The following is a 26,793-nucleotide window of genomic DNA, read 5'->3' as shown; positions in this document are numbered from 1 at the left end:
ACTTTCTTGCATTGCTCATTAGCTCAGTATTCGGCTCGTGTGGTTACACTTCCTGTGTCAATGGACTGAGCTAAACTTCTTGTATAACATTCCTTCTATTTTTAGATCTATAATTTAATTATCATAGTTGTTGCTCCTTATATAACACAATTGCTCAGTTCATATTTGTTCTACATTCACTTAGTGTGCATTGCCCTGAAGTGTTTTACCAGAACCTTTCTGCTGATTCTGCTGATGAATTATTGAAATTTATCTTATGATAAATCCATGCAACGACTAAATACAGAACTAGTATGTTACCTCAAAATAGGGGAAACTTTTGTTATATGCTTTGCCGGGTTACTCAAATCTGCCATTAATATTACAGGACACTACCAGAAAAAGACAATTACTGGAAATGGGATGCAAGCAAAGTTACTATATAGCAGGACATATGTACCATCAATAATTGGGGTGAATTGCATCATGATTTAGTCAAACTTTATGCTTTTGTGTGTGTAAGTGTGCATAAGGTTTATCTTCACTAAAAACCTGAATAAACGTAATTGTGAGTGAAGACACTTAAAAGGGCACTCCTCTGGAAAACATTGTTTTTTTTTGTTTTTTTAATCAACAGGTGCCAAAAAGTTATACCGATTTGTAAGTTACTTCTATTTAAAAATCTTAATCCTTCCAGTACTCATCAGCGGCTGTATGCTCCACAGGAAGTTCTTTTCTTTTCGAATTTGCTTTCTATCTGACCATAGTGTTCTCTGCTGACACCTATGTCCATTTTAGGAAGTGTCCAGAGTAGGAGCAAATCCCCATTGCAAACCTATCCTGCTCTGGACAGTTCCTGACATGAACAGAGGTGTCAGCAGAGAGCACTGTGGTCAGACAGAAAGGAAAATCAAAAAGAAAAGGACTTCATGTGGAGCATACAGCAGCTGATAAGTACTAATTAAGAGTTTTAAATAGAAGTAATTCACAAATCTGTATATCTTTCTGGCACCAGTTGATAAAAAAAAAAAATGTTTTCCAGCGGAGTACCCCTTTAACCAGAGTAATTGAGAATATTAATGCATGTTGTTTACAAAAAGTAAAGACATAAATAACCCCTGAAAATTTTCAAGAAGTTGAAGTATTTATCACAGAAAAGGATTGCAGAAACACATGTTTTGCTATACACATGTTTACTCTAAAAATGGTCTGGACAAAATTATTGGCACCCTTAACTTAATATTTGGTTGCACACCCTTTGGTAAAAATAACTGAAATCAGTTGCTTCCTATAACCATCAATAAGCTTCTTACACCTATCATGCCAGATAGTTGGACCACTCTTCCTTTGCAAACTGCTCCAGGTCTCTCTTATTGGAAGGGCACCTTTTCCCAACAGCAATTTTAAGATCTCTCCACAGGTGTTCAATGGGATTTAGATCTGGACTCATTGCTGGCCACTTCAGAACTCTCCAGCGCTTTGTTGCCATCCATTTCTGGGTGCTTTTTGATGTATGTTTTGGGTCATTGTCTTGCTCGAAGACCCAAGATCCCGGACGCAAACCCAGCCTTCTGACACTGAGCTGTACAGTGTGACCCAAAATCCGTTGTTAATCCTCAGATTTCATGATACTTTGCACACATTCAAGGCACCCAGTGCCAGAGGCAGCAAAACAACCCCAAAACATCATTGAACCTGCACCATATTTCACTGTAGGTACTGTGTTCTTTCCTTTGTAGGCCTCATTCTGTTTTCAGTAAACTGTAGAATGATGTGCTTTACCAAAAAGCTCTATCTTGGTCTCATCTGTCCACAAGATGTTTTCTCAGAAGAATTTTGGCTTACTCAACACCATTTTGGCAAAATGTAGTCTTGCTTTTTAATGTCTCTGTGTCAGCAGTGGGTTCCTCCTGTGTCTCCTGCCATAGCGTTTCATTTAATTTAAATGTCAACAGATAGTTCACGCTGACACTGATGCTCCCTGAGCCTGCAGGACAGCTTGAATATCTTTGGAACTTGTTTGTGGCTGCTTATCCACCATCCGGACTATCCTGCATTGACACATTTCATCAATTTTTCCACAGCCAGGGACAATAGCTACAGTGCCATGGGTTGCAAACTTCTTGATAATGTTGCACACTGTGGACAAAGGCAAATCTAGATCTCTGGAGATCGACTTGTAACCTTGAGATTGTTGATATTTTTCCACAATTTTTGTTCTCAAGTCCTTAGACAGTTCTCTTCCTCTCTTTCTGTTGTCCATGCTTAGTGTGGCACACACAGACACACAATGCAAAAACTAAGTGAACTTGTCTCCTTTTTATCTGATTTTTATATTGCCCACACCTGTTACTTGCCCCAGGTGAGTTTAAAGGCGCATCACATGCTTGAAACAATCTTATTTTTGCACAATTTTGAAAGGGTGCCAATAATTTTGTCCAGCCCATTTTTGGAGTTTAGTCTGACATTATGTCCAATTTGCTTTTTATCCTCCCTTTTTGGTTTAGTTCCAATACACATAAAGGGAATAAACATGTGTATAGCAAAACATGTGTTACTGCAATCCTTTTCTGTGAGAAATACTTCATTTTCTAGAAAAAATTCAGGGGTGCCAACATTTATGGCCATGACTGTATATGCATTTTGTACCATCAGATCTATAATTTGTTTTAAAGTTTGTGTAGGGATAGGGAACCTGTCATTAAATTGTACCCTATGACAAGGGAGAACACATTATATAGAGTAAAATCAGCTTTTTCACCATGTGCTCCCATCCCCCTGCCTTTCTCCTTCGAGGAGAAAATTACTTTTAAAATTGTCCATCACAATATACTAATGCCCTGTAAGTAGTCATCAGGGTGTGCAGCATCCTATGGTAGTCACCGCACTTGTGGCTGTAACCACTCCTACTCAGGCGTGATTGACAGCCCAAGGCAAGCCCATATCACTGCTTGGCTTTCTCATCTCCCTTATTATAAAGATTTAGGCACAGATTTAGCATTCTGTCTCAAACTGAAACTCTGGAGGAAAACTCAGGTGTTTCCATTTCCAAGTTTAGGAATTTTCCACTAGTCACTTGTGACCAGTAAAATATGTTTATTGAAGGAAAAAAACATGCAATGCCTTTCAGTCCGTAAGCATTGGACCTTCAGGCATTCTGTGAATAAACACATCTTATTGATCACTAGTTACTAGGGGTATATTCCTCCACTTGAAAACTGATACAACTAGCTGGTCATCTACAAGCTCCCTGACACTTGTGGATCCCTGGTAACCCAGTCCTGGCTTTAATTTGGATTTGCTCATAACACAGCCCAGTTTTCATATCTTAACAAGCTCTAGTACAATAAAAGCTAAGCTGTGATTGGTTCCAGTGGCCATTGGTTTCAGGCAGATTGAGAAATCTGGACCTTATTTCTTTTTAAAATTGCATGTTGACATAGGTATAAGTACCATGTTTAAATCCTATACATGCTGGATTTTTACTATTAGGAGTCACAAATGTGATTTTTAATTTTTTTTTGTCTTTTTAATAAAATATTTTTTCATTTGATGCAAAATTGCCTAACATTTCCAGGTAGAGTGTAACATTTTTACTAAGTACATGTTTTTTGCTTTTGTAAAGTTTACAGATATGAGGATATAATAAGAAATGTAAATTTTCTAATTTATGCTTTGTTGTCGCACAACTGACCTAGCAAAAATATTGACAGTTGGAAAATGCATTCCCCTTTTAAAACCTGATGAGTATTTACTTAGATTCCCTTTATTGTTAAGAAAAGTGAACTGTTCATACCTGCATGACAACACAAACAGACAGTAAAATCTTACCGGTTCTTTGGTAGTAGCACTTGTAAAATTGTTCATCCAACTTTGAAAATCAATTTTTACTCCAACAACTGAAACAAAAAGACATTTATTTTCTTGAAGTCTACTAAGTTTAATTTTAAGAGCGACCTACCACATGAATATTCCAGGAAGGTAATAAAATGCTGTATTTTGTGAAGAATGCCATCTTTAATTATGAAGAAAAATACATACTAGTTTTTTGCATATTTTTCCAGTAGTTAAAAGTAGTTAGACTTATTTTTTGTCTTTAAGTGTCAAAATCAACTAACCTACCCAGTAGGGTTATAGCATAAAGATGTGACCAATAAATAGCTGTGGTTGGACACATACTGATATGCTAAAGTTACATTTGCTTGCAAAAGCACAAAATGCCCATAAATATTTTTCATAACAAAATGCACATTTGTGTCAATCTTGGCTGAATGTGTTCACAAAAAGTCTAAAGGGATAACATAAACTAATGAAAAAATAGTTTTTTTTGCACTAAGCTATGTGCAGAAACTATCAATATTATTCATCATATATAATGTTAAAGGGATTATCCAGGAAAAAACTTTTTTTTTTTCCTGGAATACCCCTATATTCCCCATTACTCCATCTAAATTTCTTTTTCAATAGTCCCTGTCTTATTTGTTATCTTAAATGTGTAGTCAGGCAAAAACAATTGATCCCCTATCAACAGGATGGGGGATAAGTGATCGCAGGGGTCGGACCCCTGGGACTCCCTGCGATCTCCTGCCCAGTGTCCCAGCCCTCTGAAAGGAGCTCATGCTACAGATGGCACATGGTCCATTCATTGGTATAGGAGCACAGAAGATAAGTTGTTTTTTTTGCAGGACTACCCCCTTTAACCTAGTTTCTCTAAAACATAGTGGATGGATTATAGAAAAGTTGCCCCAGGGTTTTCAACATCTTGGGGACTTGGGGAGAGTGGTTTTTCTACCACTAGTCAATTATTTTGAGTCCAGCAATTATTTATAAAGGCAGTGGACCCCCCCCCCTACCACCACCACCACCTCTGAGGACACCCTTCGTATTATGTCTTGCATAGTTAAAATTAAATACAAAACTGTAAACCGACAATTTCCCTTTTTATAGAAGTCCTAAATGTTAGCAGATTATTATCATGCATTCCAAAAATAATGATAATGGAATTATATATTTATAATTTGTAAAAAACAAAACAAAAAAAACATAAAAAAAAACACCCAGTAATTGGCTGAGCGGTTATTTCCTGTGTGTTAGGACATGGGAAGGCGCTGAGAGCAGTGGGGACCAGCACAGTCAGGAAAGCACTGGTGGGGATCAGCAGTAGGTGACTACATTTTTATATATTTTTTTCTATCCCACCCTTAACATGACTGAAGCAAAAAGTAAGTATCCAGATAACCCCTTTTATATCTACATACTATAATACTTACCAGCAGGCTTAAGCAGTTTACCATCAATTGTTATTTCTACTGCCTTGCTCACCATTATTCCATTTTCAAAAATGGTAAATCCACTTCCTAGTTAAAAACAATTGGTTATTAAAAATTGGTATGATAAAGGAGTAAGGAATAATTTGGTTAGTTTTGTATGATGTGATATATGTACAGTGGATATAAAAAGTCTACACACACCTTTAAAATGTCAGGTTCTTGTGATGTTGAAGAATGAGACAAAGATAAACCAATTTGTTCACCTTTAATGTGACCTATAATGTGAACAATTCAACGGCAAAACAAACTTAAATTTTTGAGGGAGGGAGGAACACACTGTAACCTGGTTGCTTAAGCACCTCTTCATCTTTATCTTTCTAACAGACACCTAAAGGATATAGGCCAAAATTGCTGGTACTTGCAACTGTTCATAATTACCTATAACCTGACTAAGGCCCTGGTTCCAGCTGAAGAAAAACAACACCAAAGCATGATGCTGCCACCACATGCTTCACTGTGGGTATGGTATTTTTTGGGTAATGGGCAGTGTTATTTTTGAGCCAAACATACCTTTTGGAATTATGACCAAAAAGTCAATCCTTGGTTTCATCAGACCTTAACAAATTTTCCCATGTGCTTTTTGGGAATTTGATGTTTGTTTTTGAAAAGCTCAGCAGGCTTGGATGTTTTTCTTTGTAAAAAAAGGCTTTCATCTTGCCACCCTATCCAATCGCCCACTCATATGAAGAATACAGAAGGTTGTAACTTGTCACATATAGAACACAGCCAGTACTTGACAGAAATTCCTGTAATTCATTTAAAGTTGCAATAGGCCTCTTGGATAGTGTTGCTCGCGAATATTCGCAATGCGAATTTTATTCGCGAATATCGCATATTCGCGAATTCGCGAATATTCGCAAATATAGCACTATATATTCGTAATTATGAATATTCGTTTTTTTTTTTTTTTTTCACAGTACACATCACAGTGATCATCCCTATCTGCTTCCAGCTTGTGTGGTGTAAAGAAGGCTCTAATACTACTGTGTGAGACTGGTGTGCGAATTTTCGCATATGCGAAAATTTGCATATGCAAATTTTTGCTTATGTTGATTTTTGTGTATGCAAATTTTCTCATATGCTAATTTTCGCATACGCAAATTTTTCATATGCGAAAATAAACCGCAAATATTCGCGAATATATGATGAATATTCGTTCATATATTCGCGAATATTCGCGAATTCGAATATGGCCTATGCCGCTCAACACTACTCTTGGAAGCCTCCCTGACCATTTTTTGTCTCTTTTTTCATACATTTTTAGAGGGACATCCTGCTTTTGCTGATGTCATGAAATTTTTTTGTACCCTTCTACTGACTGATATCTTTTAACAATTAGATCCATCTGATGCTTTGGAATCTTTCTATGGACCATAGTTTTTACTCTAAAATGCAACTAAGCAAATGGCAGGGAAATCTTACTAGAACAGCTGAACATAATTTGTGATCATTTGTGAGTCACTTATTATGGTCACAATTAAGGCAGATGTATAATGACTTCTATTTATCATTTAAATGTGAGTGTGAATGTGATTGGTTAATTATGAACACAACCACATTCCCAGTTATAGAAGCATGTGCATACTTATGCAAACGGGTTACATAGAAACTTAGAATGTGTCGGCAGATAAGAACCATTAGGCCTATTTAGTCTGCCCAATAATATGAATCCTATCAATAGTCCCTGGCCCTATCTTATATGAAGGATAGCCTTATGCTTATCCCATGCATGCTTAAACTCCTTCACTGTATTTGCAGCGACCACTTCTGCAGGAAGGCTATTTCATGCATCCACTACTTCCTGATATTACTTTTAAACCTTTACCCCTCTAATTTAAAACTATGTCCTCTTGTGGTAGTTTGTCTTCTTTTAAATATGCTTTTCTCCTTTACCGTGTTGATTCCCTTTATGTATTTAAAAGTTTCTATCATATCCCCTCTGTCTCTTCTTTCTTCCAAGCTATACATGTTAAGGTCCTTTAATCTTTCCTGGTAAGTTTTATCGTGCAATCCATGTACTAGTTTCATAGCTCTTCTTTGAACTCTCTCTAGAATAGCTATATCCTTTTGGAGATACGGACTACAGTACTGCGCACAATACTCCAAGTGAGGTCTCAGCAGTGTTCTTTACAGCGGCATGAGCTCGTCTCTCTTTCTACTGCTTATACCTCTCCCTATACATCCAAACATTCTGCTTACGTTTTCTGCTGCTCTATTACATTGTCTTCCTACCTTTAAGTCTTCTGACATAATTACTCCTAAATCCCTTTCCTCAGATACTGAGGTCAGGACTGTGTCAAATATTCTATATCCTGCCCGAGGGTTTTTATTGCATTATCTTGCACTTATCCACATTAAATTTCAGTTGCCAGAGTTCTGACCATTCTTCTAGTTTTCCTAAATCATTTTCCATTAGGCAGATCCCTACAGGAACATCAACCCAGTTACATATCTTTGTGTCATCAGCAAAAAGACACACCTTACCATCGAGACCTTTTGCAATATGACTAATGAAGATATTAAAGGGGTACTCCGCCCCTAGACATTTTATCCCCTATCCAAAGGATAGGGGATAAGATGTCAGATTGCCGGGGTCCCGCTGCTGGGGACCCTAGGGATCGCTGCTGCGGCACTGCGTTATCATTACTGCACAGAGCGAATTCGCTCTGTGTGTAATGACAGGCGATACAGGGGACGGTACAGCATGATGTCATGGCTCCGCCCCTCGTGACATCACGGCCCGCCCCCCTTAATGCAAGTCTATGGCAGGGGCGTAACAACCGCCACGCCCCCTCCCATAGACTCGTATTGAGGGGGCGGCCCGTGACGTCAAGAGAGGCGGAGCCATGATGTAATGATGCTCCGGCCCCTGTATTGCCCGTCATTACGTGCAGAGCGAACTCGCTCTGTGCGGTAATGACAGCGGAGTGCTGCATCGGCGATCACGGGGGTCCCCAGCAGCGGGACCCCGGCGATCTGACATCTTATCCCCTATCCTTTGGACAAAATTGGTCCTAGTACAGAACCCTGAGGTACCCCACTGGTGACAAGACCTTGCTCTGAATATTCTCCATTGACTACAACCCTCTGTTGTCTGTCACTCAGCCACTGACTAATCCACTCAACAATATGGGAGTCCAAGCTCAATTACTGTAGTTTATTAAGTCTTCTATGTGGGACAGTGTCAAAAGCCTTACTAAAATCTATGTATGCAATGTCTACTGCCCCTCCGCCATCTATTATTTTAGTCACCCAGTTAAAAAAATCTATCAGATTTGTTTGACATGATCTCCCTGAAGTAAACCCATGTTGTTTTTTTTTATCTTGCAATACATGGGATTTTAGATATTCCACAATCCTATCCTTTAGTAGGGTTTCCATTAATTTCCCCACTATTGATGTCAGACTTACTGGCCTATAGTTGCTTGATTCCTCCCTACTACCTTTCTACTACCTACAACATTTTTAAATAAAGTTATTGACATATCTGTATAACTTTCTGATTTGAAAACATTTGTTTTCTACAGAAGTACCCCTTTAACATCACAAGAATATGGGATTTTAACAAGGGTGTGTAGATTTTTTATATCCACTGTAAGAGTACAACATAATTTAGGGAAGCCATACTCAATCAAACTTCGCATTTGATGTACCAAACTTTAATCTTAAGAGTGAGTGACCATACTATCTCTTTCTAAATCCTGACTGACAACATATTTACTTATTTCTCATGCCCATGTAGCATCAAAATATTTTGAAAGTATATAGAGATTACGCTATTCACATCAATACCCCTCCCAGTGAGGCTTACAATTAACTTATTTAGAGATGAGGGAATCTAATCTGACGAAATCATTACGAATTTCAGGAAAAATTTGATTCACAACGAATGCAAATATCGCCATGATGATCGCACAAATCGCTTCATTAAAGGGATACTCCAGTGAAAAATCAACTGGTGCCAGAAAGTTAAACAGATTTGTAAATTACTTTTATTTAAAAATCTTAATCCTTCTAGTACTTATTAGCTGCTGAATACTACAGAGGAAATGCAATTCTTTTTGGAACACAGAGCTCTCTGCTGACATCACGAGCACAGCGCTCTCTGCTGACATCTCTTTCCATTTTAGGAACTGTCCAGAGTAGGAGAAAATTCCCATAGCAAACATATGCTGCTCTGGTCAGTTCCTAAAATGACAGAGATGTCAGCAGAGAGCACTGTGCTTGTGATGTCAGCAGAGAGCACTGTGTTCCAAAAAGAAAATACTTTCCTCTGTAGTATTCAGCAGCTAATAAGTATTGGAAGGATTAAGATGTTTAAATAGAAGCAACTTACAAATCTGTTTCACTTTCTGGCACCAGTTGATTTAAAAAAAAAAAGTTTTCCACTGGTGTACCCCTTTAAACTCCATTTAGTGTGGTCACGGTTCCAGTGCATCTAAAATGGTGGATTCACATGTTAGGACATGGGGCAAGGAATCCTGGGAAGGCGGGAACAAGGATAGGCGGGATGACCCTGAATCACATGCAGTATGCAGCCTATCAGCAGCCAATCACGCCTGTGATGTCACAGTCCTATATAATCAGCAGCCATATTGCAGCCAGTCATTTCATCCTTTCACTACAGAGAGATATATAGGGACAGACAGCACTGTGTGTTACACAGAAAAGCTTTTTTTCCAGCAGCAATTCACCTCCTAGTCAAGTCAGCATTCTTTTGCACAGAGGGACAGAGAGCAGTGTGTCTTTCACAGAAAAGCATTCTTACTGCAGCAATTAACCTCCCAGTCACCAGCAATTCACCTCCCAGTCACTGTCTGCAGCATTCTATTACAGAGAGCAATGTGTTGCACAGAAGAACAGCAGCGATTCAGCTCAAGGACAAATCCTACCTAGAAGCACTGATAGGGAAGGGAGTGAGATTGAGAGAGAAAGTGCAATTTTGGGTGTAGTACACAGCGACAGTGTGCTGCAGCACTGGAGTCTACCGCTGGTGTTGTGCACAAATACTTTTTTAAGTGTACTGTAGCACATTTTTCTGCCCTCATAAGTGCATACCACATAGCTACATCTAAGTGGTGTACTATTTTGTACCTTTTAAACTCTCAAGGGCCTAAATACTGTGAAAGGCCAGGCAAAAGTACTCACCGGCCCCGTCACTCCAGAGCGCTCACTCCGGAGCGCTCTCGGCGTCACTTCCCTGCTTGCAGCACTCCGGTCAGCAAGTCTGACCAGGAGTGCTGCTCTGTGTCCCTCGGCGGGGATGCGATCCACGTGGCGGGACGTGCCCGCCCGCGGGTCGCATCCCGTGTCACTCACCGGCCCCGTCCTTCTGCTCAGCCCCGACATATGCGGCCCCGCTCTCTAGGGCGTGCCCGCGCCGGGTCTCTCAGATTTAAAGGGCCAGTGCACCATTAATTGGTGCCTGGCCCAATTAGTTCCTAACACTCCCTACACTATATAAACCCACTTCCCCTTCCTGCCCCTGCTGGATCTTGTTGCCTTGTGCCCTGAGAAAGCGTTTCTGTGTGTTCCATTGCCTGTGTATTCAGACCCTTGCCATTGCCCCTGACTACGAACCATTGCTGCCTGCCCAGAACTTCTGCTACGTTCGACCTTGCTCTTGCCTTGTCCTTGTGTACCGCGCCTGTCTCAGCTGTCAGTGAGGTTGAGTCGCTATCGGGTGGAACGACCTGGGGGTTACCTGCCGCTGCAAGTCCATCCCGCTTTGCGGCGGACTCTGGTGAAAACCAGTAACCCCTTAGATTCCGCTCCCCTGGTACGGCCCACGTCATCACCTCACTGACACAGAGGATCCACCACCCGTGTCCTCTTCGCATACCAGTCCGGATCCTGACAGGTTGTACTCAAATCCATTTTTAAGCGTACTGTTTCTAATTTTTCTCCCATCATAAGTGCATACCACATACCTACATCTAAGTGGTGTACTATGTTGTACCTGTTAAACTCTCAAGGGACTAAATACTGTGAAAGGCCAGGCAAAAGTACTCACTGGCTGGGGTTGTACTCAAATCAATTTTTAAGCATAATGTAGCACATTTTTCTCCCCTTATAAGTCCATACTACATATCTACATCTAAGTGGTGTACTATTTTGTACCTGTTAAACTCTCAAGGGCCTAGATACTGTGAAAGGCCAGCAAAAAGTACACATCTGCTGCTGTTCTAAACAAATACTGTTAAGCATAGTGGAGCGCATTCTACTGCCCTCATAAGTGCATACCACATACATACATATAAGTGTTGTACCATTTTGTTCATGATAAATTCTTAAGGGCCCAGTTACTGTAAAAGGCCAGCCAAAAGTACACACCTGCTGCTGTTCTAGACAAATACTGTTTTAAGCGTAGTGAAGCGTGTTGTACTCCCCTCATATACGCAACATTGTCAGGCTGAGAAGTGCCAGGACGTGCACAGAGGAGTGGCAGAGGCCTAAATTCATCAGACACAGGCAGAGGTCGCAACAGACTAGGGGTGAGTGGCAGCAGGAGTCACAGCGAGAGCCTGATCTCCCGGTATCAGCTAGCGGTCTTGTCTCGACCAGCAACCCATCTGCCATCATCAATTGGTTAACACGGTCATCAACTTCATCAAAAGTGACATCTGATACCCCAGTCAACAGTCGGTGGGTTCCTCAGACACAGGCCTCAGTTGGCATAGCTCGGGAGCAGTCCCTGTCCTTCCAATGCCTCTGTCTTATGCTGTTCCCTCTATCCCCTACAGAAGTATCTTATGCTGTAGGTTCAGCTCCACTATTCAGTGAGGATGATCTAATAGAGGACAGTCAGCAGCTACTGCACAGCCAAGAAGTGGAGGAGACATCTGCCGCTTTCTACGCTAGGCGGACAAGTAGTGATGAGGAAAGTGACGTGGGGGGTGGTGTTGCATGTGTTCTGGGTTCTGAGGCAGACACTGTTGAGGAACCAGAGGAGGACATCAATGACGTGCAGACACTTGTTGATAATGACGAAGCTGATTGCAATTGGGAGCCGGGTGCAGAAGGGTCTTCATCATCATCAGGAGAATAGGGTTGCAGGTTCCCTGTGAGGCAGCAGATGAGCCAGCAAGGTGGTAGCATGGTTGGCAGTCAGCATGGTGGCAGAAGTGGAAAGTCTGGAGCCAAACATGCCCGGGGAGGCCACCTGATTCGCAGAAGCCTCTGGGAGGTAGTGGAACAGGGGTTCCTGGAGACGGCGGCAGTAGCAGTCAATTAGTGCGGACTGTTGGTGGGAAAATCAGCTACTCGGCAGTGTGGCACTTTTTCATCAAGTGGCAGTTTCATCAAGCATCCGGAAAAGGTTAACATAGCCACATGCAAGATGTGTCGGCAGAAGGTGAAGCGTGGCCAGGGTCCCAATGTTGGCACCACGGCCCTGCGTCAACATATGCTGCACCACCATAAAGAGGCCTGGAAGAACCGTGGCTCTGATGTGGTGGTCCAGCCTGCTGCATTACAAAAGTGGCAGGCCGGTCCCTGTTTCAGCCAGCCAAGGCTCCACCACCTCAGAAAAAGGGAGCTGTGTGTCATACCCTCCTTCTTTCCCTCCAGATGCTCCTGTTCCTCCTACTGCACAATTTTGTGGTAGAGAAGGTGGCCCAGTCCTTGAGCCTGTCGGTGTGTGCCAAAGTGCAAGGCAGTGCCGACGTCTGGAGCTGTAACTATCGTCAGGGACAATATATGTCCTTTACGGCCCAATGGGTGAATGTGGTTCCTACAAAGCCACAATGACAACTTGGACAGGTCACGCCCCTTCCTACTCCACACTATCAGGCCATTGGTCCTGTGACAGTGTGCAACTCTGCCTCCTCATCCTCCACTGTGTCCTCTACTGCACGGACAAGTCTCAGTGCCCCTTCAGCATACCATGTGTGCAGGGCACGGCTGTGTCACGCTGTTCTTCACATGGTTTGGCTTGGCAAACATAGTCATACAGGGGAGGAGCTGCTAAAAGTAATTCATAAAGAAATTGGAGCATGGCTTATTCCACGGAAACTGGAAATGGTAACCATGGTGACTGACAACGGGAAGAACATCTGTTCAGCGCTGCGGCAAGGAAGGCTGAGCCATACGCCCTGCAATCTGGTTGTCAATCGGTTCCTGAAGTGTTCCCCCCATTTGCAAGACATCCTAACAATGGGAAGGAAACTTTGCACACACTTCAGCAACTCGTACACCGCAATGCACACCCTCCTTGAGCTGCAGCGTCAGAATGGTATCCTCCAACATAGTCTGATTTGCAACGTTGCCTCATGTTGGAATTCCACCATCCATATGTTGGACCGACTATACAAACAGAGAAAAGCCATCATCGATTTCTTGATGATCGAAGCGGATAGAGGGACTCCCCTGTGTAATTTCAATGTCAACCAGTGGCGGCTAATATGTGACACCTGCCATTTGCTCAGGCCCTTTGAGGAAGCGGCATTATTAGTCAGTCGCCAAAATTACGGGATGAACGACGTCATTCCACTGGTTCATCTTCTACAACACTTTTTGGAAACAATGGTTAGACGAGGGCACTGGAGACGTGGCGCCTATATCTCATGGCCACATGAGCCCTGTGGGCACTGAACTGGAGAAGGAGGGGGAGAGGCACAATGGAGCACACTTCTGGTTTCGCAAATGGGCGGTTTTTCTAGTCACCTGACAGGAGAGGAGGAGCAGAAGCAGCCTGAGGAGCTAGAGGGTCATGAGGAAGGCGAGACAGAAAACCCAGACAAATCGTGGCAGTATGCAGTGAAGATGGAGGTAGGTAGCCCCTCCAAGTCACTTACACAAATGGCACGATGCATGCTCAGTTGCTTGTGTAGTGACTGACCAATTGTCACCATTTGGCAGTGGGATGACTTCTGGCTTTCCACCTTATTGGACCATCGCTTCCAGCACAAAATGGGGGCCTTTTTTACACCCACTGAGAGGGAGGACAAACTTACCTCCTACAGAGACATCCTACGTAGTCAGTTGGCCGATGCCTATCAGTGCCATCGTTCACCCTCTCTAATGTCTGACTCGGGGGGCCCTCTGTGCTCACCTTCCATTGCCATGGCTGCTGGGGAGGGGTGGGGTGGCAGGAGCAGTACCAGCTCCATCAGCAGAAGCCTACAGTTGCTGTTGAGTACCTTTCTTCACCCGCATAGTGAAGCAACTCATCAGCAGCAAGAAGACCTGGAGCAGGTCCTGAACATGCAGGTGGTGGCATATTTCGACATGACCATGCCAACACACCTTGAAGATCCGCTGGACTTCTGGGCAGCCAAACTTGATTTGTGGCCACAACAAGCAGAGTTTGGCCTGGAAAAGCTGTCCTGCCCGGCCAGTAGTGTGCCATCAGAGCGGGTGTTTAGTGCAGCAGGGGCCATAGTCACCCCAAGGAGAATTTGTCTGTCCACAAAAAACGTGGAGAGACTCACCTTTGTGATGATGAATCAGGCATAGATCCGCCAGGATTTCGACCCACCAATGCATGATGTAGATTGACCATGGTGCCACACCAACACTTCACAAATATGGATAGTGCAAAACATATTTAAGGTGCTGCTCCCCAGTTACAAACATTCCTCTGCATCAGACCTTTTTTCACCCACCTTCGTCACCGGGTACTGGTATTGCCACCTACCCCACTACTCTGTCACTGGGTCACTTTAAGGACTCCTGATTCTGCTGCTGCCACCTCCACGCTGTGTCATTCTGCCACCATATGTTCTCCTTATGCTGCCCCCACCTCCAGGCTGTGTCATTCAGCCACTATGTGGTCTCCTCATGCGGCCGCCAACTCCAGGCTGTGCCATTCAGCACCTATATGGTATCCTAATGCTGCTGCTAACTACAGGCTGTGTCATACAGCCATTACATGGTCTCCTCATGCTGCTGGGACATTACCTAAAAAATGTTATAGTAGCACTGATAGGGATGACCCTTATGTTTCTAATGACTGATCAATATACCAATACTAATATGCCATTGCTGTTGGAAAAATATATCTGTTCCCTACCCTTTTACCCATATACATCAGAATACTATCTGCTCGTGACTCCGAATATAGGCCTTGAGATGACTCCATGCGAGAGTAGAATGATTAAATATCTGATGAACAGAGAACTTCTGCCAAGAAATTAATGGACACTAGATATGCTAATATATATGGACACAATAATCGAACAACCAATCAAAATGTAACATGCTAATTGTGATGTCATAACTAAACCTCCTTTTTTTAATGTAAAAACAAAATTCCCTTCCTGTAATCAAGCAGAACTCCCTGGAGTCAACACCGAGGAAGGAACTCATACCAACCTGGCCTGGTGTGAATTTTATTACGTCGACACTCGGCAAAATAGTACAGCGGTAGTCACTCACAGATTAAGGCCGCACACTAACCCATCCTTAACAGCACTAGCTACTATAAATCTTCAATTTAAATTGCTGCCAATTCCAGGCTGTGTCATCCTGCCAGATTATGGTCTCCTCATGCTGCTGCTACCTCTAGGCTCAGTCATTGTGCCGCGAGGTGACTCCTTGTTAGATTGGGTTTTGTGGTCATTAGTCGAAAGTAAACGCTGGGACATTAAACTTGGGAATCTAATATAAATTTTAATAAATTGATGTAATCTTTTCAAGACTGAAGCCCTATGGTCGTCGACGTCATATTCCCTGTGGAATTATTACAAGAATCCAATGAAACAGCTTGGAGCGATAACAATGAACCATAACTGATTAAATGAAACATTCACACTTTCACAGTCAGCGGGGCGATGAGGGGCAGGGGCTGGAACAGGTGGTATCTCATCTGGCGGAGGACCGCCAGCTCGATTCTCACCAGAATGAGTAATCAAAAAATGTAAATAAATTAAAATGTAATTAAATAAAAATTACATAAAAAATCTGCCACATCCAGACGCTCTGCGGCAGTGATTCTAATAGTGATGCCTGAAATCAGCATGTCATACTGAATAACAGTATTATTTCACTATGCGTGTTAGGAAAAGGCAAAGTGTTCTCCCTATGCATGTTGGGACAAGGCAAAGTGTTCTACACCCCTATTGAGCCTCTCTGTAGGCCAGAAATAGCGGTTTTAAATAGCGATTCACCACAAATAATTTCGGACCAATCCAATTTTTTTTCAGAAAATTCTGACAATCAGCCGAATTGAATTTTTCAGAAATTCGCTCATCTCTAAACATATTAGTAGGTAACAGAACACTACATATTTCTATTTTCACACCGCAACTTACTGTTGAAGTAAGGAGCAGTAAACACATAATTATCATTGTCCAAGCTTCGTTTGTAAAAGCTTTCTTCATATGTTTCAGGGTCTTCAAACCAGTATTCTCCAGCACTTTAAAATATAATGTATGCACACATTACAATAAAAATATGACAAATTATTACAGTTGCATAAGATAATATATACAATTAATTCACTCCTTTTGTAATAATCAATTTACACATGAGGGGGGCTCAATCTACATAGGTACATATGGGTGCTAATCAATGTTTCACTAACACTAAACATGAGCAAGAAAGAAAAAGAAGAAACACTAGAGAATACCAGCACACCAAAATAATATTACAATGTAACATGATATTTTATTGGATCAATTCATACAAAAAACATGCCTGATACAAGACTACAAACATGATAAAGGAAACATAAAATCAATTAAAATGCAGACTAACAAGTCTGCCCACAACACAACCCTAGGTGGGGGCCATGAACCCCTTCACCTAGCAGGCACCTGTCCTATATTGTACTATCGTGGATCACTCCAGATAAAGCGCTTGTGTAACTATACAAATATGCATCACAGAAAATCAATGAAAAACAAGATTCTCATCAATAGAGGGTATTGGCTGCTTTCATTGTAATTTAAGACAAATTGGGACAAAAGGAGAACATATAAAGGAAAGGTTTGCTGGGAGTTATCTTTGGCATTCATCATAGAAGTTGCTTTATATAGCACGTTTTGCTGGTCCACCATTTGGCCAAGATAAAACCACACGGACACTTTTTAAACAAAAATAAATAAAAATAAAATAAAACATTAGCAATTTAAAAGTTTACTGTCATATAGCTTTTTTCACTAATTATGTTTTATATGCAATTACTTTTCTAGATGATATTGCATAAGTGAATACTGCTGAAACATCATTTATATGCCAAGTGATCGTATATCCTTACCTTTTGGGATAAACTCTGGTAATTCCTCCATCTGTGGCTACAAATCTAGCTATAATTCCATTACTGAAAATAAATATTTAAAAAATATTATATTAGATTAAATGTTACTCAAAATATTATTACATGGTAAAAAAAATATAAAATCATGTGCAGCAAAGTGTGCTACGAGGGTGATTCCCACTTTATAATTTTAGTCATACCTATAAAATGAGGGAACATCTCTGAACCCCTCGATTGGTCAAAGTAGATTCAATACTTCAATATAACAATAAAGGCTATGTTTCTATCTCAAAAATGCTACTGAATTCCATGTAAAAACATCCCTCAGTCCCCACCCATTACTTGTTATTGTGGCATGAATTTCTTTTTGGCCAATTACATGCCAAGATATTTTGGCACTTATTATCGTACATAAACATCCAGAAATGTCTAATTTGAAAAAGTTACAAATTGTCAAAAAAATTAAAAAAAAACATCTGAAATTTATTGGTCAGGGTATGAGTGTTCAGAACCTTACTGATTCTTAGATAAACTCAGGAGAAGTGCACGACTAAGCTTCACCCCCTGGCTCGCTGCTATCTCTATATCACTGCTGGAGACAGGCTTCATAGGCTCATCTCCTGTAGCGAGACAAAAAAGGCAGTGAGCAGGGGAGTAAAGTGGTAAGCCAAGTTCTTCTCTTGGTAGTATCTAATAAAAAGTGGGGAACTGAACACCTTTATTTTCACTTATTTTCTCTATTTAATCCAAGGCAAAAACATTTGATACTCAACATAACAGAGGAAATAATAAACATACTTAAATATTAAAACTGTACTTTCTTAGATATTAGCCAACAATGTGTTAACACATTAAACAATGTTTTTTCTCCTTTATAACATGTCTCTATAATCTAGTTAAATATTAACACAAACTAATAAATTAATCATTTACGGTAATGGTCCTTTCCAGTGAGTCTGCACCAATTCGTATGTAAATCCTGCATCCAGTAGAGCTCTGTTAATCAGGTCCTTATTGCCTATTAAAACAATCAGGAATTCAAGGTTAGTGTCTGCAGAACATATATTTTATTTAAAAAAAACAAAATTTTTTTTTGAAATCTGTTAGTTGTTTTCTGCAGCCTGCATGTTTTTACACACATTGCAGGCTTTTTTGTTACATTTGGAGGGAAGTCTATCACAGGAGCTGCCTAAAAGCTAATTTTCCAGCTCTTCTCTCACTTCTCCTCAACAATCTCCCAAGTTGATTTATGACAAAACAAAAGATTAGCTAAGAAGATCTTTCAGGAGAGAGGGGCTTAAGTCCAAAAGGGAAAGAGAAGCCTGAAGCTAAATTCGCACTGAATAAAATTTCCGAACACATTTTATTTTACATGCACATCTTTATATGTTATCAACAAAAAAAGGATGGATTTTTTTGGTGATCATGGGCAAAAAAGTGTAAAATAAAATATGTTGGGAAATTTTACACTGTGTATACTTGTAGGTGAAAACATGCAAGCTGCAAAAAAATAAAACATAACAAAATGTTTAATGAAGAACAATCAGATTTTTTTTTTCAAACCAAGGTAAGCACAATGAAATAATAAAAAAATATATTCAAAAACCCCAATAGTCTTTTCAGGTTTCTAGTATCATACACTAACTATAATATGAAAACCTAGCTAGTTGTACAGCTCCAAGCATTTAGAGTATATTGTCTTAATCGTTTGCTTTCATTTTTACTTTTGGTAAAATGTTACAGAAAATCCATTTAGGTCCATTAGCTGTCCAATAATATTGAGCAAAGACTGACTGGAGGAGAAAAGCAACGTGTAAGTCTTACATCAATGCTGTTTCCAGCTGAGGTAAAATGCATAGAGATATGTTCATCCTAACCTTTTCTTTAGTTTAGTTAAGAATTCTAATTTGTCATAATACAAATTCAATACAATACTGTGACATGCTGGCAAAACCGTCAACAATCTGAAATTCCATTCAACCTACTGAGTAGCCACACAGAGTCACATATAGTTTATATATATATATATATATATATATATATATATATATATATTATTGCACAATCATGTTGTTTTTTTTTTTTTCTAAGTTAGTGATCTTGTGACCTCCATTCTTGGAGACACAGGGCCAGGAGGAAAGATAAGGAAGGCAACATTTGTAGGCACACAAATAAATCTGACAGTAGTGGAGCTGCTGGACCATTGGGTTATTCTTCCTATGAGCATAGGTGTTGCAGTTGTGGTGGTCATCACCTGGCGCAACTATGGGACCCACATTAATCAAGTGGCCGTAAAGTGGCAAGGGGGCTTGTACACTATGATCAAAACGTACACTAACTATCTGATGTTAGTCTTTGTATTTGTGCTCAGAAGCAATACATCAAAGTACAACACGTGAATGTGTGGCCATGTCTAAAGTTGTGTTATTTTTAAGCTAGTCCCATACAGTCACTTTCACCAGCAATCTTCTAATCGATCATATAATACACTGCACTACTATTGTAGTGCAGTGTACTACGCTTCTTAGAATTATGCTGACAGGAAAGGTACACAGCCATGCCTTCAGCATAACTATGTATTGACCCATGCATAACAGGCCTGTCGGCTTCAAAAGACTTTTGGCTACCATGGAAATTCAACAGCCTAGCCTAAAGCCCCTTAGTGGTTGCTGTAAACACAGATGGTCACTATGGGGTTAGTCTAGCATAAAAAAATAATAATAATTTGACAATTTATATAATTAAATATTAAACCTCCAATCCACCTTATCTTCATTTAGTGTGCACCTGTAAGTCACATATTGGTGTCTGGGAACAACCATTTCAAGCTGGGTAGAAGTTAACTGTAGTGTCCCCTGATGAGACTAGTTAAATTTAGTTGAGAAATGTCTCCATCATCATTGATTTATATCATGTTATTTACTTCCATTCACTTTCTTTTACTTATATAGCATCAACATATTCCACAGCGCTTTACGGAAATGAACATTTTTCGCATTAGTCTCTGCACACTTGGGGGTCAATTTTATAGGAAATCAACTAAATGTTTCTTTTTTTATTATTATTTTTTGTGTGGAGTGTGGAAGAAAACCAGGAAAACACAGGAAGAACATAGAAACTTCCAGCAGGTGCTAGCCTTGACTGAATTCTAACTGAGGTCCCCAGTGACTTAGGATATCAGTGCTACCACTGAGCCACTGTGCTGTCAATGTGTGTGAATTATTTTAGCAGCTCTTTCCCTAAGTTTTACTAATGTTACTAATAACTGATATGTTGTGCCCTTTTGCCTAAACAGGAAAACGTCATAACTACTTTAAAGATAAACAGTTTACATAATTTCCCAGTACTATAGTTAATATTTTAGATAAAGTTCAGCATCATAACCTGTTATTTCCTGAGTAGTAATATTAGGAAGGACAGAAGTCATTTTGTTTCCATGCATGTTACCCAAGAAAAGATAACATACTGTACACATTGTTTATTAAATATGGAGGAAATGTAATACAATGTTGCATGGGCCATGTGATTATTTGTGTCAGAGTTCAAAACAGATACATGCAAACATGAATAAATTCATCATTTCCAGCTAATATCCAGTCATACACCAAAGCACCAAAATGCATGAATGTCAATCATGGGTATGAGTTTCTGTCAGTGTGCTTTTTATTCATGGACTTAATAACTGTTTTTGGACTCTGGAGGCTCAATAACAACAAGAAATCATCAGAATCATAATATTGACAAAAAAAAAGAAAATTTTCAATATACCTCCAGTTATGATGGAAAAAATCAAAAGTGCAGAGTAAGATGATTTTATTGGTAATATGGGTGGGCTATCTTAATTTGTGCCAATGTTTACAACTTTCAAGCTTGCTAAATATCGGTTTATTTTATCTCTGTAGACCACTTATTTTTGCTGTAATTATTCTATTTTAATAGGAGAAAAAGGCACTCACCACTTCTGAAGCTTATTCTTACTTTATTCGTGCGATAGGAAACGTACAGTCAGGTCGGGTTAGGATGCCAACAGAAAGGCTTTCTGTTGGCGTCCTAACCCAACCTGTCTGTACGTTTCCTATCGCACGAATAAAGTAAGAATGAGCTTCAGAAGTGGTGAGTGCCTTTTTCTCTACAAATTGCCATTTGTGTACTGCAAACTGCTACCTATATATCTGTGCACCCCACGGAAGCTATACACCTCCACTTTATATTACCGGGACCAGACCCACACCGCACAACATTAAGTCTGCTGAATCAGTAGTGCCGACTAACTGTACCTACCTATAAGATATTCTATTTTAATAGACAATAAGATATTTTTCTATTATATTTTAGGGTTGTTTGCATATATCTAGATACTGACATTCCTATTAATCATTGTGTGCATGTATGTTATTGTGTAATAGACTGGACTTGATACATTGCTAGTCATATTGTATGCATGTATACATGTTATGTTATTATGGTCATTACTAGAGATGGGCGAATAGAAGCTGACAAAGTCAAATTCACTCTGAATTTCATGAAAAATTTGATTCTGAACGATTCAGAATTTCCTCACGCTTCGTGGTAACAAATCGCTTCATTCACTACATTTTGTGTGGGCCCGGGGGGCTTAGGGCAAGGAAGTCTGGGAAGGCGAGTAGGCGGGATAACCCTGAGTCACATGGCAGCATGCAGCCTATCAGCAGCCAGCCAGCGCTGTGATGTAACAGCCCTATATATTCGGCAGCCATTGCTGAAGACAGGCATTTCCCGTTTTGCTGAGAGAGCAGAGACTGTGTGTGAGCACTAATCACCGTTACTGACAATACAGATCTTTACTCTTTACACTGATGAATCCATTCACCTCAAGCTCGCATTCATTCTGGCTAGAGAGAAAGCAAACACTGTGTGGTCACTAATCCGCGTTACTGACAATACAGATCAGCACAAGGGAAATCCATTGATCTCAATCCTGTATCACTGCAGGCAGGCAGGATGGGAGAGTGTAGAATTATGTAGTTTCATAGTCAGCCAATTGAGATCATCACAGAAAGCACTCCCCATTCAAAGACTGCAGGCAACCATAGTGCAGGCAGGGACAGTTCAGAGAGAGAGAGAGAGAGAGAGAGAGAGAGTGTGTATGTTTTTTTCTATTGCAACCGTACTGGGGTGTATTACTGTAAAAAAAAAAAGTGAAAAATAAATGCACTCCTCAGTTCTATGTTTTTTTCTGGTTAAAGCTAATAGGGGGCAGTAAGTGTAAAAGCACTAAAAGACTTACTAGATTGTTATGCTTAATTCTGGTGCAACCATTCTGGTGCTGTTGTAAGTGTTCACTGTTTAAAGTGTATAGTGGCCTGCTAGTGTAAAAGCAGAGATATATATATAAACATATTGAGTGTTACGCAAGTTTCTGTGCAGCCATATAGGGGTGTATTTCTCTATAAAAAGTAAAATATATATGCACACCACTGTTCTACAACTATGTCAGGTAGAGAAGTGCCAGGCCGTGCACAGAGGAGTGGCAGAGGCCTACATTTATCAGGTGCCGGCAGAGGTCGCAGCAGTGTAGGGGTGCATTTCAGCAGGAGTCGCAGCGAGAGGACTAAGCTCCCTGTGTCATAGAACACAGTCAGCAGCTACTGCCCAGCCAAGATGTAGAGGAGACATGCGCCGCTTCCTCCGGAAGCGGGCAAGTAGTGATTGTCACGATTCGGCTAGCTGATAGTGGATCCTCTGTGTCAGCGAGGGATTGGCGTGGACCGTGCCGGTGGACCGGTTCTAAGAAGCTACTGGTATTCACCAGAGCCCGCCACAAAGCGGGATGGTCTTGCTGCGGCGGTAGCAACCAGGTCGTATCCACTGGCAATGACACAACCTCGCTGACTGCTGAGAAGGCGTGGGACAGAAGGACTAGGCAGAGACAAGGTCAGACATAGCAGAAGGTCAGGGCAGGCAGCAAGGATCGTAGCCAGGGGCAACGGCAGGAGGTCTGGAACACAGGCTAGGAACACACAAGGGAACGCTTTCACTGGCACAATGGCAACAAGATCCGGCAAGGAAGTGCAGAGGAAGTGAGGTTATATGAGCATGGAACAGGTGCAAGCTAATCAGGGTGATTTGGCCAGGCACCATCATTGGTGCACTGGCCCTTTAAATCTCAGAGAGCTGGCGCGCGCGTGCCCTAGAGAGCGGAGCCGCGCACGCCAGAGCATGACAGCCGGGGACCGGGACAGGTAAGTGACTTGGGATGCAATTCGCGAGCGGGCGCGTCCCGCTATGCGAATCGCATCCCCGCCGGCAATGTCAGTGCAGCGCTCCCGGTCAGCGGGTCTGACCGGGGCGCTGCAGGGAGAGAAACACCGCGAGCGCTTCGGGGAGGAGCAGGGACCCGGAGCGCTCAGCGTAACAGTGATGAGGAGAGTGGCGTAGGAGGTGAGCGTTCAGGCTCTTGAAACAGACACAGTTGAAGAACTTGAGGATGATATCAGTGACTTGCAGACACGTGGGAGCTGGCTGCAGAAGAGGCTTCTTCATCATCAGGAGAAGAGGGTGGCAAGTTGCCCGTGAGGCAGCAGCTGAGCCAGCAAGGTGGCAGCATGGTTAGAAGTCAGCAGGGTGGCAGTAGTGGGAAGCCTGGAGCCAAATGTGCCACCTGTCCTCATGCTGCTGCCACCTCCAGGTTCTGTCATTGTGCCATTCTGCGGCCTACTTAGGCTGATGCCACCTCCAGGCTGTGTTATTGTGCCGCCATATGATCTCCTCATGCTACTGGCACATTAAACTTGTTAATCTCTTCAAAATCTTCAACTGACATTTAAAAAATCTCTTTAATCTCTTCAATTGTCTATGGTCTTATGGTCTCTTCAGGCTGCTACCACATCCAGGCTCCAAGGAAACGGTTTGGAGCGATAAAAATAAACCATAACATGGCACCCGTGTTCAATCTGGTTGTCAAGCAGTTTCTTAAGTCTTCCACCGATCTGCAAGACATCCTAAAAATGGCCAGGAAACTTTGCATGCACTCCAGCCACTGGTACACCTCAAAGCACACCCTCCTTAAGCTGCTTGTCGTCATATATTAGCTCTGGAATTACCATAAAAATCCAAGGAAACAGGTTGGAACGATAAAAAAAAATAAACACATTCGCAGTTTCATAGTACCAGCCGTGTTTACTTACACGTGCATGGCTTAATATTTTAGACAAGCATATGATACTGGCAGGATCTACCCAGTAGCCCTCCCGGGTCATGCCTGCACCACTGAGTGGGAGGACAAACTGACACACTACTCTACATAGGCTGCCGCCAGCTCCAGACTGTGTCATTATGCCGCCATATGATCTTATGCCGCTGGTGGCACATTAAACTCATTAATCTCTTTAAACTCTTCAATTGACATCTCAAAAATCTCTTTAATCTCTTCAATTGTGACACCATATGGTTTCCCAACCTGCTGCCACATCCAGACTCTCTGCGGCAGTGATTCTAATAGCGACGCCTGTAATCTGCATGTCATACTGAATAACAGTATTATTTCCCTACCCCAGCACACTCCCTATGCGTGCTACAGCAAGGAAAAGTGTTCTACACCTCAATTGTGGCTCTTTGGAGCCTAGAAATAGCAGTTTTTAATAGCAATTTGCTGCAAATATATCCGGATTGAACCATATTTTTTCTAAAAATTCTGCGAATTGGCTAAATTGATTTTTTTCTAATTCGCCCATTTCTAGTCATTACTCATGCATCATGTTTTAAACATTTCCCCAAGATTTAAATTGACAGCTAGGTATTTAACACTAACATTATGGCTAATGTTAAATAAATGTATTTGAGTTCCCTAAATAGTTATTTGGCAATTTTGACAGTAATGATACTCCTTTTCTTCCCCAACATTTTGATCCCTACTAACATTAAACACAAAAGGGGGGTGTTGCCACTGTTTTGGGGCAAAAATGGGGGACTTCAAATAAAAAACAGTGTCCCAAAACAATAAAAACAACACTTCACTTCCTTTCTCTACTTAAAGGGGTTATCCAGGAAAAAACTTTTTTTTTTTATATATCAACTGGCTCCAGAAAGTTTAACAGATTTGTAAATTACTTCTATAAAAAAAAATCTTAATCCTTTCAGTACTTATGAGCTTCTGAAGTTAAGGTTGTTCTTTTCTGTCTAAGTGCTCTCTGATGACACGTGTCTCGGGAACCGCCCAGTTTAGAAGATGTTTGCTATGGGGATTTGCTTCTAAACTGGGCGCTTCCCGAGACACGTGTCATCAGAGAGCACTTAGACAGAAAAGAACAACCTTAAAGCGGTATTCCTTGGCCAAAACTTTTTTTTATATATCAACTGGCTCCGGAAAGTTAAACAGATTTGTAAATTATTAAGCAGAAAGATTATTGGGGCTCAAGATCAAGGATTTGAGGACACAGGTGTATATATAATATATATACACATGTGTCCTCAAATCCTTGACCTTGAGCCCCATTAATCTTTCTGCTTAATAATCCATTATTGGTACACCGTGGGTAGATGTGTACAGCTTGGGCAGCCCAGGTCTATTTTGGTTGTAGTAAGAACAAAAGCCACTCCACTTCTTTCTTTTAGATTTGTAAATTACTTCGATTAAAAAGTCTTAATCCTTGCAATAGTTATTAGCTTCTGAAGTTGAGTTGTTTTTTTCTGTCCCGGGAGCTGTGCATTTCCTATGGGGATATTCTCCCATCATGCACAGCTCCCGGGACGTGCCATCATCATAGAGCAGTTAGACAGAAAATTTCAGAAGCTAATAACTATTGGAAGGATTAAGATTTTTTAATAGAAGTAATTTACTAATCTGTTTAACTTTCCGGAGCCAGTTGATATATATATATATATATATATATATATATATATATATATATATATATATAAAGTTTTTGCCTAGAATACCCCTTTAACTTCAGAAGCTCATAAGTACTGAAAGGATTAAGATTTTTTAATAGTAGCAATTTACAAATCTGTTTAACTTTCTGGAGCCAGTTGATATATATATATATAAAAAAAAGTTTTTTCCTGGAATACCCCTTTAATAAAAATATGCAACTTTGTGCCCTCTAATAGAAAAATATCCTGGCAAATAGTGCCCTTGCAAAGAAATATAAGACTTCCTTATAGAAAAATGGCGCTTTTCCATTAAAAAGTGCCACTTCTAACAAATAGTGCTCACTCATGGAAAAAAGCCCCTATTTCATTTTCTCTCCAGAAAATAATACAAATGATACTCCCTGACCCCTCTACTGACCTGTCATTGTAGTGTCC

General features: G+C 41.0%; 1 protein-coding gene across 7 annotated transcripts in view; it reads right to left on the bottom strand.

Moving 5' to 3' along the window:
• Positions 1-26,793, bottom strand: part of CACNA2D1 (calcium voltage-gated channel auxiliary subunit alpha2delta 1) — a 716,537-nt gene that overhangs the window by 35,027 nt on the left and 654,717 nt on the right. For all 7 annotated transcript variants that reach the window (XM_056573410.1, XM_056573413.1, XM_056573409.1 and 4 more), the window contains 5 exons: positions 18,442-18,526; positions 17,509-17,571; positions 16,562-16,665; positions 5,250-5,336; positions 3,811-3,878 (listed from right to left, as the gene is read on the bottom strand). In XM_056573410.1, coding sequence (XP_056429385.1) covers positions 3,811-3,878; positions 5,250-5,336; positions 16,562-16,665; positions 17,509-17,571; positions 18,442-18,526 — 407 coding nt within the window. The remainder of the gene's footprint in view (positions 1-3,810; positions 3,879-5,249; positions 5,337-16,561; positions 16,666-17,508; positions 17,572-18,441; positions 18,527-26,793) is intronic.

This window comes from Hyla sarda, chromosome 4, assembly GCF_029499605.1.
Source record: "Hyla sarda isolate aHylSar1 chromosome 4, aHylSar1.hap1, whole genome shotgun sequence".
NCBI classification, from domain to species: domain Eukaryota; kingdom Metazoa; phylum Chordata; class Amphibia; order Anura; family Hylidae; genus Hyla; species Hyla sarda.
Note: the sequence above shows the minus strand (reverse complement) of the source record. Positions and strands in the feature narration are given on the sequence as shown.